Raw genomic sequence first — 12,880 nt, forward strand, 5'->3', positions numbered from 1 at the left:
AAAAAGAAAGACAGAAAATCAGAAAGACAGAAGGAGAGAAGAACAGAAAGTCTGTTGCTCCGTGGTTGTAAAGCGTCCGTTACCATGGTTACAAAGCAACAGGCGACAAAAGGAGAGAAGCTCCACAGCAAACTTTAACGTTAACTGGGTTAAGTTGTAGAGCTAAAAAGGACATACAACATGGAAATGGTGCAGGGTTTGCGAAACTTTAGATTCGTAGCCTACCGATACACGACTTAAAATAACAAGTTTAATGCGAGAACAGCCTTATTCAGTCAAGCTCAATCGCAGCACTAGCTAGGTTAGCACTGCTAACGCGTCATTAGTTAACGCTAGATGACTGTTATTGTGTATTAACGGTAAGTTAGTTAATTGGGCCAAATGAGCCGCGGTGAGACGCCGGAGAAGGAGCTGAGACTTCTAACTCATCCAGGTCAGCTGTCTGTCTATTCCTCTCCTCTGACTGTGACCTCTTCACCTGTTTTAGAAGCTGCATTGTTTATGACAGTGAATGGCCAACTTTACCTATATGTATGGATTTAATCTAATGGTAGAAACCAACAGTCCTATGCGGTTGTGATGTCTTAGATGAGAGCAAGAAGTACAGATCTTAGCCATAAAATAGGTCAGTATTATTTAACTTTTAGTAGACTTTTTTTTCTTTCAAAAGCATACAGTAAACGCTGTAGCAATTTCTTTCCTCGAGGGCCAAGGGCATCTGTTGCCCCCGCAACAAAGCACTCCTCTGCAAATCTGTATAAATCTGTGAAGGAAAACATGTAGGATGGGAAGTGAAACACAAAAGCCAAGGACTAGTAGTTGTTGTGGCCATGGAAACTAATCAGGTCCTGTTGGATAAAGAGAAATTAACAGCATTGCATAACTGTGTCAGTGGTCCAGGTTAATCTGTTTTTGTCTCTGCGTGTGTGTGTGTGTGTGTGTGTGTGTGTGTGTGTGTGTGTGTCTGTGTCTGTGTGTGTGTGAGAGAGAGAGAGAGAGAGAGTACTGAGTACTTTGTTCACAATGAAACAGAGCCTCTTTTCACTTTCAAAAATGTTCAAATCAGGATCTCTGATGCAACATGAATTAGGATAATCTCTCTCTCTCTCTCTCTCTCTCTCTCTCTCTCTCTCTCTCTCTCTCTCTCACTCTGTGTGTGTGTGTGTGTGTGTGTGAAAGAAAGGCTGCACTTTTAAGTATGCAGAACCCAGTTAGGCAAACTGTAAACATAGCACTCCTCAAACACAAACTGAAACTGTTGTTATTTTACAGGTATGTATTTATCTCCTCTCCTCTCCTCTCCTCTCCTCCAGAGAACAAGAAACTAAAAACATCAGAGGACTTGCTCATCTTGGGTGATGACCAGTCCAAGAACTCAACTCTTAAAAGCAGGGATACCCAGGCTCTGGCCATTCACCCAAAGGATCTCAATAAAGTAAACCCACTTCCCACATCCATTTACTTTATTTAACATTAGTTAGAAAATCACATAGTATGTAAATATGATTGCAGATTCATATACCAAAACCACCCAAGGGCCATCAAAAATCTGTGATCACGGCTTGTGTGCGCAAGACACAGTCAGCTGATGAAGCTGGAAATGCTGTGCGAGGTCTGTTAGTTCATCCAGTGAATCTGGGCCCTGACTGTCAACCTCTGGACTACACAGGTTAGGGTTTATTTGCCCTCTTGGACAATAACATGAAGTAGCCTATAGAAAAGTTTTTGTGAAGACATCCTTGACGCTAATGTTGCTATTTTTTCTGTGCGTATACTTCTTTCTTCAGGACCCGAAGGGCTTCGATTTGATGACCATGGGATGGTTCTGCCACACAGCATCCTGGGCAGTCTGGAGGACTTTAGAAGTTTCCTGGAGGTCAGAGGAGAGACAGAGGTGAATTCAGATCAAATTTCATTCGGCATATGGAAAGAAAATAATTTTTTTACATACACTATTCAAAATCTGTCCATCAAAAGCACTTTTTGTAAACTACCAAACACAATAGAAATACTACTTTATAACTTTGCTGCATTAGTCACCACTGGTGTCTTCTCTCCTCCCCTCACCATCCAGTTGGTTAAGCGAATACCAAAGTCCCAGAGAGACCCTCCATCTGAGGTCCCAGGGAAACATCATTCTGAGGCTGTGGATGATAGGCATGGGATCACTTTAGGCCACAGAAACATCCAGGGTAATGCCCTGCAGCATTGGCACACTCATATGAGGCAGCGCAGACGGCAGCAGGACCTCTTATCTGGTGAGCTGATTAGAGAATAAAGCACCGGAAAAAGATCAGATTTGCAACAGTATTGCTGTGCACTCCCCACTCAGTATACTAATGCAGAATTGTGAGAGCAGCCACAATAAACTCACTTAGCTGCATTTCTATTAACATAAAAAATTACACCTAGACATCATATTATTAGAGGAAACTATAGGTTTGCATTAACATACTGTATTGTCTCTGTCTATCTATCTCTCTCTGTTGCTGTTTCTACCTCTTTCTAGGTTTGCTCCACAGGCCAGTGGAGAACTTACTGATGAACCAAGCTAACCATTTCAGAGAAACCCAGGAGCAAAGGGTGTTTCTAAACCAAGTCATGCCACTCATCCACTCTGGATATGTATGACACACATTTGTTTTCTCTGGTCTCATGTGTCTTTAGTCATCTGCAGGGTTCGTACTGTCTTCTCTCAAGAGGATCTTCACTCGTGTATCATTTCTTGCATTTCTTAGGGTTACCATGTGGGCAGTGAGTTTTGGAGTCTCCCCCAGCGCTACGGAGATGAAATGAGTGGCATCACAGCTACTCTGACTCAGACGGAGCAGGGCAGACGTGAACCTGTCACACATGTAGGACAGCCGAGCAGCATACGCCAGGAATCAGGTAGACACAGATGCTTACTGTAGGCTGTGTCCCAATTTTTCCCCCCAGCCTTGGCCTCTACTCCCATTCCCTCTGATTGTGCATTCACTTGAAACGTAGTGGTGCTCCAAATATTAAAGATAGTGTTTGGTGAAATGGCACTCGAGCTGTCCACTTCTCCTGCTGATGAGACACTCAGCACCACAGGCAAAAGTGCATCATTAAACTGGATGTGACTGGTTGTATCCAAACAACACAAGAAGAAGAAGAAGACAAAGATGTCCTCCACAATCACATCAAGTGATCGGTCTTTTTTGGGGGACTGCTCTAATCTGAGAGGAGAAGGTTTAATCGGGAGAACTGGGACAAAGCCTTGAAGACACACACACTCACTGTACACACACATTCAGGCTCTGTATAAGACTAAAAACTGTATTCTCTCCGGGAAATTTTAAATCCTCTAGGAATCACTTGTGCTGAGATTCTTCGTCCAGCCTCTCGGACTTGGGACCAGAGTACATACCTGCAGCACCAATACCAGGAGCTTGGAGAGGTTCTACGGGACATGGACATCAAAAAGCCGGTAATGCAAATGCATTCAACAAAATTGTGTTTTCTTTTTGGACTTTAACTTAATCATACAAAATATAACTGAAGGTTGCTGTGGCTCAATAGTGCTTCAAATTAATACTATTAGTCCTGTTTTACCTTTGCGTTATAAAAATGATTGATTGCAAAAGGTTGAAAGGTAGACCAATAAATCGGCCAAGTCATTGCAGATCAGTGTCGGCATATATGTTGGCCAATAAGTAACAAACATTTGCATATATCTGTGACAGACCGATATATCGGTCGGACTCTAGTTGCAACTAATAAGTCTGGTGCATTAATTTACCTTTATCAGGTATTTTTGGATCACATCATAGATCTTTATCAAGTCATACTGGTCTATGAAGGATCAAAGTAAACATCTAAACATGTCAAAGTTGGAGGTGTTCCTTACTTTTAGGCTCACTGGATTGTCTGATGCAACATGATTAGATCTGTAAAGTTGTGACGGCAAAAGTGTCTCTTTTCTATGTTCTCTCTTGCAACGTACACAAGATAATTTCATGTGTACAGCACAGATCTTGATTACACATCACAGCCCACTGAGGCTGCTCACACACCCTCAGGACACTCTGTCTCTTGCTGCTGGAGCTGCTAGCTGCTCATAATCAGTCTGTATCTTCTTCACAAACAGCCTGTGATCATCCAGCCTTGGGCACGCTGTTCTGGGTTTTCTGTACAGGGAACAAACTACAGTACTTGGGCAACGCTGACGAGCACATGCACAAAAACACACGCCCACACAAATACACATGCAGCCACACGGGCATAAACACACACCAAACTGTTCACACAATATGGGATGATATGTTTTATTGCCTGTAAAATGTTCCCTTAGTGCATACCTGCATAATGAGAATAATGAGGCACTGCAGCCCTCCCATAAAGATTTGCATACATGCTAATGCAGAGAAGGTACAGTTATGAAATCTGGAACGTGTCCAGTCATAGAGTAGCACTGTTGAGATCTGTGGGGTAACACAAGCCAAAGAAAAGGGACCAAACCTGCCTTTCTGCTCTCTCTGCATTACAATGACTCCATCAGCCGGGGCAGGCAGTGGTTTCTGGGGTAAACACACACTACACAAATGTGCACTTCTTTGCACAACCAGTTCCCATTAAATATCATTAACACCCTGAGTATCAGGTGCTGATTATGGGAAGATTTATTCAAATTACATCTTTTTTTTTTTTTTTTAAATCTGGTCTCACTTGGCGTCCTCCCCTCTATCTCTCCTCTATCTATCTCCTGCTCTCGCTTTCACAAACACGTCTGTGCCAGTGCCATAAGAGAAAATGGCAGTGTGCTCTGTCCTACTGGTGGACAATGTGGTGCTGAGTTGATTTGGGCTGTGAAGTACCTCCTGACAAACACACAGACAGAGACACATTGTCCTGTCAGCAGCGGACTAGCCCATGGCTTTGCGACATGTGTGCAAGGGAGAGGGAGATAATGGGGACAGGGAGGGATTGTTATGAGAGGAAGGTAAGTAGTGAGGTAGCGAGAGGAAGGAGAGTGTTACGTAAAAAAGTTTGAACTACAAGAGGAGAGGGAGAGCGATAGATTGGATTTGCATTATTCGTTTCACTCTGCTTATCTCATAACTAAGTTGACAGCAACATTCGAATGCATAACGTGAAGTATAGCACACATGTGAATGTAAATGTTTCACTCAAACAGTTGAGCTGGCAGAGGTTGAAGGACGGTGTACGTGCACCTGAACAAACTTTAATTTTGCCATTTACAACCAGACAGTGTGTTCCACAACACCTTGTACTGTCATATCGAAGATTTCATTAGACACGTAATTCTGTCCTCTCTGGCTGTACTTTCTGGATGTGAGTGGACAGGACCTACGCATCTATTTATGTTGGACTGAAAAGGACTTTGGGTATTACTTTCCATTATCAGGAACCAGAATGTAAAATGGACAGTCAAACCTGACCCTTTCTTTCAAAACCACCACTTTGTGTCACTTTGATTACAGGACATCAATGGACTGGAGGTGATTGGCTCAGGCAAGCCATTCACTTCTGTCACGGTGTGTCATAGTCCCTTACTGGAGAGAGAAGGAGAGGAGAAGAAGGAAAACCTGTAAGAAATAACAATGTACTCTGCCTTACTGATTTATTAGATATTCTCCTGATGTACTAACTGCCTTTTTGTCCAAAGTCCAACTTTTTCTACACTGAATGTGTCAAAATCAGGCTCACAATGCTGTCTTATTCAAAGGAAGAGAGAAACTCTGCCTTCCTTTGAGGACACAGTTGGTGTATCCTTTGCAGCCTTTAGCATCCTATAATCTATCTAAGTCATTTATTCAATGGTGCATTCAACTCATTAAGTATGGAGAAGCCATGTGACTGCATTGGATTCGTCAAATATGTGGTTGAGGCGGTCTTAAATCACTGTTAAATATGTGATTTAAACTAACACAATGAAAAGCCACTGCAGGATGTAAATAATGGAAGCCAGGCATAAAATTCAATTTGTTTTTTTAGCAGCCTGGATATTCTGCTTATCTGACAGCGTTACAGAAAAAGTTACATTAACATATTTCCCATTAACTTGGGACTCAGTCGTCCATAATGTGGTGAAGTTAAATGTCACAAAATGTAGTAAAACTCAGCTGGAGACGACTCAGTCTGGTTTTTAGTTTGTAGACTGCGTCCTTTGGAGGATCCATCTCCTAAAATAAGGACCAGCTAATGACTGACTCATTCACAGAATGGACTGAGTGCTATTGCATTTTCATTGTCTTCCACAGTGATCCACTGGCACAGTATGATGACGTTCAGTCAAATGCTCTGCTCATTCCTGCCTTGAGGTTCTGCGGTCAGCTTGCTAGCTGGACTGGAAACTCTCCCAGTAACCAGGTAGAGAACTGGTTTTACACAGTAGATTGGTTTGAGAATAAATTTCAAACCGTGACAAAAAATAACATACAGTAAAAGTCTGTGTCTTGCAGGTGACATTGGCAACAATATGATATTTGCTTTGCTGCCTTTGCCGCTCTCACAGGGAGAGGTGGGAATCAGTGCCACAATAATCTTCGAGGCCCTGACTGGAGAAAGAGCATCGTCTCACCTGGAGATGCACAACGAGGGCAGCACAGCCATCTTCTTTAGCTGGCAGCAGCTTCCCTTGCCGCATAGCTTTCCTAACCTGCGATCACAAACAAAGAGTCAGCACTTCTACTTCGACTCCTCCTCTGGTACACACAAACACAATCAGACACCTGCTGCAATTGCTCTTATGTCACACACTGTTTGTCCCATGTGTCAGCCCAAACATATCTGTCAACCAGCGCTCAACCCGCCCTTTTACTTTTCCATCATGCTTCTCCTCCCATCCAGGTGTGATCCTTCCAGGTGACACCATGCGGGTGGAGTTCATATTCAAGTCAGAGGGGCCAGGCATCAAAACTGAACTGTGGCAGTTCAACACCCACCCTATTCTGCTGCAGGGAGCCTCCATGCAGGTCACATTGAGGGGGCTGTCTCTGTACCAGGACAAAACCGCAGACCAGAGGCTATTCATAGAGGTGGTGTACAGTTCAACTGGTGCGCGTGGACATATGACACTAAGGCTTTCATAAACATAAACCCTGTATGTTTTTGTTGTTTTTTTGTCTGTGTATGTACGTTTATGTTGTGTGTGCACAAGCAGACGAAACTGGAAAAGATAGTGAGGGTGAAAATGTGCCAGTCAATTGTGTATGAGGTGCTGCAGGGGATCCACACTCCAGAGAGACCCAGCTCTCCTGCAGAGATTCATATCACTGAAGAGCAGAAGTTTCGAAGCAGAAACCCCAAGGTACATCATACAGATGGATCTCCGTATTTGATGATCTCTGTGTTTATTTTTTGTGCAAACCCTCCCTGGGACCTCAGTAGCGCCCACAGAGAATTATCCTATTAACATTGTTATAGTTCTTTCATATAGAGAAAGAAACCATGATTGCTCAATTTCATGTATCACCAATGTATCAGACATTTTTCTTTGTACAGTGTTTTTGTTCATGTTTGACTGAGTCTGAATCTTAGTCATCCCCACCTCTATCAGTGTGAAATGACCTATTAATGCACCCATTCATCGTGTTATTGATGATGATAAGCCTATTATGGCTGCCCCTTCCCAACCTGGATTTTGTTAGTCCTCACTCATTTTGTACTCCACAATTATATTATTGCCATCATAATTCATGTTAGCTCATTAACTAAAAATAGACCATAACTGCTAATATCTTTAAACAGTCACTGTTGCCTCTACACTACACAAAAGAGGTTATGTTGCCACGGCAGTGCAATAGGAACCTAACTGGGTTACTTGGGAGGCTGATTAGATTGGTCTAGTGAATATAGAGCATGACTGTCTTAAAAGTCCCCTGAGCTGATTCCCCATAGACATTAAGAAAGAAACATGATCTCTTATTATAGGTAATCTAACCTCTAATTAGGATAAAGAGAAATTTGATGCCAAATATTATGATGATTACAGCTCCCTTGGCCTTTCAGGTGCTCGCATTTTATCATCACAAAGGGCAGCGCTCATATTTCTTCTCCCGTGAGCAGTGAATAAAAATGATGACATACATTGTAGTTGTTCGAGGAGGATCATCATCCTGTCGCGTGACGGTAATTTCTGTTCATGGGAGTCCTCTGTTCACATGTTAATAGTCATCACATAAAAGGTTGTTAAAACAGCTATAATTGATATTTTTATAATAACAATGTAGCAAATGTGAACCTACAGAGAATTATCAACGACCCTGCAGCTCCCCTCAGCTGTACAGAGCTTTATGGTGAGTTTCAGCTCACTGTTTATCTGCATCTTTACTGCTTTGGTTCACTCTCAGTGCTCTCATAGCATTGCTTTTGGGCACAGCAGACAGCTGTTTTTAGAGAAAAAGCTCTAAAAACCTGCTGTACACTTCCTGCTCATCACCAGACCTCAGTTGGTAGAGACCAAAAACAAAGCCAAAGGAGAGTGAATGTCTGACTTACATTCATCAGGTGGACAGAAACACAACTTCAAATGAATGATAATGTTGTTCCGTGACTGCTGGACGTCTAAATGAGCAACTCTTCGCTAAAACGTTCGACATATGAACTTAAAAGGTGACGATATGTCAGCCTTTCCACTGCCCTTAAGTGACCAAAAAATCATTTAATGCAAGCTTATGTAACATCTCTGGTTTTAATTGCAGTACCTTGATGAGCCAGTGGAGGACCTAAAGAGACTGTGGCAAGAAGTGAGTCCAGGACGCTCCTGGAACCTCTCAATCGACACTCTCCGACAGGTAGAAACATTATGTAGGGATGTGGTACATCATAACACTTGATGAGTACGTAGAATACACATGTAGCATTAAATTCAGCAGGTTTATTCAAGGTAATGATTTCATGGGCCTCTCTGAGTGCACTGTGCACTCTTCTGTAAAATTTCATGTCATGTTGATGCATGAAAAATACAACAAAGCCATTAGAAATAACTTATTTGTCCATTCAACTGTTGCTCTACTTAAGGTTGTGCTGTCTCTTCCTGAGGAAGAGTCATCTCAGGACGCCCTCACCAGAGAAAAGAGCTTGGTCCAACTCAACTGTCTGCTTCTGAAACTTTCCGAGCCTTTGCCTGAACACCACCATCTAACAGCAGCAGCTATAGGGTGAGGCAAGAACACACATGAGTCATGTATGTGTATCATAGCATCTTGCTCTGTCATACACCCACACACACCTGTAGACTCACTGTGATAAACCTGTGGGTTACGGTGGTGTGTGGCGCCCCCTGCAGGCAGCAGCTGTGGAGGAAACTGCTGGACACAATGGCTGGTGAGGCCATGCAGCTCAGACATCTGCTGAGCCTCCCAGAGAAAGACACATGGGTCCATAAAAAGGATGAACCCCTAATCTCTGACTCTGGTGAGAGTCACACACACACACACATTTTTCACTCGAACACAGATTAGTGAAGATATGGAGTTCATGCTGCTTACTGCTATTTTATTACATCACAGATTTGACTGATAACATAAACAAAGATAAGAGTGAGAAAAGGGGAGGTGCATCTGCGAAGGAGGAGAGGAGTGGGGGCAGATCCAGAGGTAACGACGACAACAAAGGAGAATCCAAGTCAGTAACATCTGAAAAGTCGGCGGAGGTGAGGAAAAAAAAGTGTGTGTGTGAGAGAGAGCGAAAGGCAACAAAAGACCATGTGTGTTTGTGTACACAGAGACTATAAAATGTTTTGCCACTGAGCGGCAGCAGATTCTAAAGTATTTCAATTATGAACATGAATGAAGTATCATGTTTTAAAGACATGACACATTGCTTCAGCTGATCCAATCATTAGTCACCTTCATCACTTCAAACAAGCTGTCAGCTCATCATTCACTCATCTGCCGTGCAACAGGCTCCTGTTGTCCACACAACCTGGCCACCTACTGTACTGCCTGCTTCTCAATTATACATACACTTGCAATATTATGCTCTATAGGCTAGTTTCCTGAAAGTATGTACAAAAGTATATATACAGTATGTCATGGTGTGTGTGTTATCTTTTCCATTACACTAGAGGAAGGGTAGAGCAGAACCCGTACCACCAAATGCGACTGTGTAACCATTTATGTCATTTTGTGTTCTCGACTAATTCAATCCTCTGTATGTATGCATCTTTGTGGGATCGTGTGTGTGTACTTGATGTGCTCACCATCTGATATGTAGTGTTAATAAACCAGTCATTCCACATTCAGTCTTCCCCAGAAAGCTAATGCTCTCCGTCCAATCTTTTGTCCCCCAGAGAAGTCATTATAGTAGCTTAGCAATAGAAATCACGGTGGCCATTCATGCTTTTGCAGTGTGACTGCTTGGCTGAGATAACGAGCAAAAGAGTGCACTGTTTAAAAAGACGGCTCTTAGTAGCCATTCATTTTAATGCAAATGATTGTTTTCCTGCTCCCATCCACCACATTCCTCATTTCACCCAGCTACTTTGTCCTATTCACAAATCTGAATTTCAGCAACTTTTCGTTGTTAGCTCGGGGACTGAGAACCTTAATGAGGAAGCTGACTGTACTGTTCAAATAGATGGCTCAGTTAGTCATCACATTGACAACGTTCTGGGTGTGAATCAGGCCCAGAACCTGTTTCATCTCACTTCTGGTCTATGGTTTGCGTGTCCATTGCCAGCTATCAAAGGAAAAACAGAGACACAGCCTCTCTGCCTGTATGACTGTATATTTGGAGTGATTTTCTCCTCTGTGTGATGGTTGAGCCACAGGTAAAGTACAGCCTATTAATCACAGGGTGCCATGGTAACAGAACACTGCGTGCAAATGTGCACTTGCTCTCCAACTGTGTGTCCAGGGTGTGAATTAATAGCATCTGTACTGGTACAAGCCATATGTGACACACACACACACACACACACACACACACACACACACACACACACACACAGCTTTACGTGAACTCAAACGGTACAGTACATCCAATATATTAAACTCCAATGAATACGTGGGAGGGAGGTTTTCATGAGTTTTCATTTAAGATACACACAAACTCATTGTGGGAAATTCGACCATGCTGCGCGCCCAGTCAAAACTCTGCTGACATTTATCAGTAAATTAAACTAATATCTTTCTGTGAATCATCCTCTGTCTCTCTGTTCTGTGTACAGTCAAGCAAAAAGAGAGAAAAGAAAAAAAAGGATGAAATGAGGAAGCGCAGTAGGGAAAAGCAAGAGAAGGAGTCAGCCCCGGTGACTGATACTGGCCCAGAGAGCGTCAGTCAACAACCCCCTGATGACCAAAATGTGGAGCTGGAGGTGATGGACATTTACACAAGGCTCCTGCACCAAAAGGTTTGTCATTGAATCATATTTCTGTACAGTTTTTATTTTAAAGTGGCATTCCATCAATTTTACTTCAGTTTACTTGTCACATGCAGTACAACTCAGCGTGTGAAGACAGTTGTATATACTATATATGCATATATACATATATATACATACATATGCATATGCATTGCAACTGAGGGCCTGCGTTACAAACTGGAGGTGTGGGGGTTGAAAGGAGAAGGCATCTGGAGGAAAGGGGTGTCCAATAAAGATGGTATGCAGTTACATTGTAAAACATACAGGAATTAATTGAAATAAACTAATATTTTGTCATCAACTTAAACATATGTTTTATTCATTTTGATTTAATTCAACCTAATATTTCTATTTTTTATTTCAGTCCCATTCATAAACATGAGTTCTTCTGACTTGATGTCTTTTGAATGAGAGCGCTGAGAGTTCACTCAACTCATTAAATTAACTTTCTAAAACATAATCAGCATGTTAGCAGACTTCCCAGCATGCATTGTTTGAGTGAAAACTCTCCAGAGAATCTTCTTTTTTGTAGTTTGAAGAAAACACACATGATGGAATCTTGCTGTGTGTCTTTAATACATGTTCGAATCAGACATAGTTGTTTCTTTTCTCAACAATAAAGCAACACAAACCACAATGAAGGTTAGTGTTCAGTTCAGTCCCCCAGTGCTCCCACTGACAGCAGCTTTGAATGTTTGTACTGTTTTTTACAGAGCAAGAACAGGAACCACAGCTCTAAGTTCTTTGAGGCAAATGAAAAAGTAACTCTTCAAATTAACAAAATGTAAATGAAAACCAAATTGAATCTGAATTAGATTTACAAAGTCAAACAACTCCCTAAGCTGATCAGTAAATGAACAGATATAAGTCCACCAACAGAACACAAGCGTTTATACAACAAGCAGTTTATAATCAAGATAACTTTTGGTGGTGTTAGAAGAACTGTTTGTATTTGTTAACTTTTTAAGTTGAAACAACAAAGTTACATCTTACTGCATGCACTGTGGGAAATGTAGGATCTTGCTTTTTTTTTTAGAGTTTGACTCATACTATGGAATAAAAGTCAGGATATCTCTCCCTCTGTGACTTTAATTTCTTTCTTTTTTTTCTAAAAATCTGACTCGTGAGTCCCCCGACTTTGTGGAAGTGCACTACTACATCACTGGAGTTCCCTTCGAAGGCTTTCCACATCACTGCATTGTGTCATCCTATATAATCTATCTATATTTATCTATCTGGCAGGTTTATGCTCTGATGGAGGACCTGGTGGATACCCTGTGTGACCTGATGGATGAGCTTAATGAGGGAGATGAACATGACACACACACAAACACTGATATGCTCTTTTACACATGACAGCCACTGAATATATAAGACACCAATAATAATAAAAAATGCCACATAGGAGTCCTGTATTTCTCTTTTTAACCGTGTTGTAAAATCAATAAAACTTTCTGTCTGCTCCTGGCTCAGTGGATCTGGAGTGATATTTATTGTCTCATTCACTCACATCAGATGATAGTAAGT

The 12,880-nt window shown here is 41.9% G+C and overlaps 1 protein-coding gene across 3 annotated transcripts; it reads left to right on the top strand.

Moving 5' to 3' along the window:
• Positions 1-101: 101 nt before the first annotated feature.
• On the top strand, positions 102-12,830 carry LOC122979123 (mycbp associated protein). 3 transcript variants are annotated; one of them, XM_044346351.1, is made up of 20 exons: positions 102-433; positions 555-625; positions 1,314-1,435; positions 1,513-1,669; positions 1,788-1,894; positions 2,075-2,258; positions 2,510-2,625; positions 2,739-2,889; positions 3,333-3,451; positions 5,466-5,572; positions 6,246-6,354; positions 6,500-6,692; positions 6,835-7,022; positions 7,145-7,294; positions 8,688-8,780; positions 9,007-9,146; positions 9,275-9,402; positions 9,498-9,640; positions 11,159-11,341; positions 12,596-12,830. In XM_044346351.1, the coding sequence occupies exons 2-20, from the start codon at positions 589-591 to the stop codon at positions 12,707-12,709; spliced, it is 2,541 nt and encodes an 846-aa protein (XP_044202286.1). In that variant the 5' UTR covers positions 102-433; positions 555-588; the 3' UTR covers positions 12,710-12,830. The 3 variants fall into 3 exon arrangements, with proteins under 3 accessions (XP_044202286.1, XP_044202284.1, XP_044202285.1); XM_044346349.1 differs by lacking the exon at positions 555-625; XM_044346350.1 differs by lacking the exon at positions 555-625 and having other exon boundaries at positions 103-433; positions 7,148-7,294.
• Positions 12,831-12,880: the final 50 nt, after the last annotated feature.

This window comes from Thunnus albacares, chromosome 3, assembly GCF_914725855.1.
Source record: "Thunnus albacares chromosome 3, fThuAlb1.1, whole genome shotgun sequence".
In the NCBI taxonomy this organism is placed as follows: domain Eukaryota; kingdom Metazoa; phylum Chordata; class Actinopteri; order Scombriformes; family Scombridae; genus Thunnus; species Thunnus albacares.

Bases quoted from the DNA above. Each gene is read 5' to 3' on its own strand.
- LOC122979123 (XM_044346349.1), top strand. From the start codon at position 382: ATGAGCCGCGGTGAGACGCCGGAGAAGGAGCTGAGACTTCTAACTCAT. The intron at 2,626-2,738 runs GTATGACACACA...TGCATTTCTTAG, and splicing joins CACTCATCCACTCTGGATAT to GGTTACCATGTGGGCAGTGA. The intron at 6,355-6,499 runs GTAGAGAACTGG...CCGCTCTCACAG, and splicing joins GAAACTCTCCCAGTAACCAG to GGAGAGGTGGGAATCAGTGC.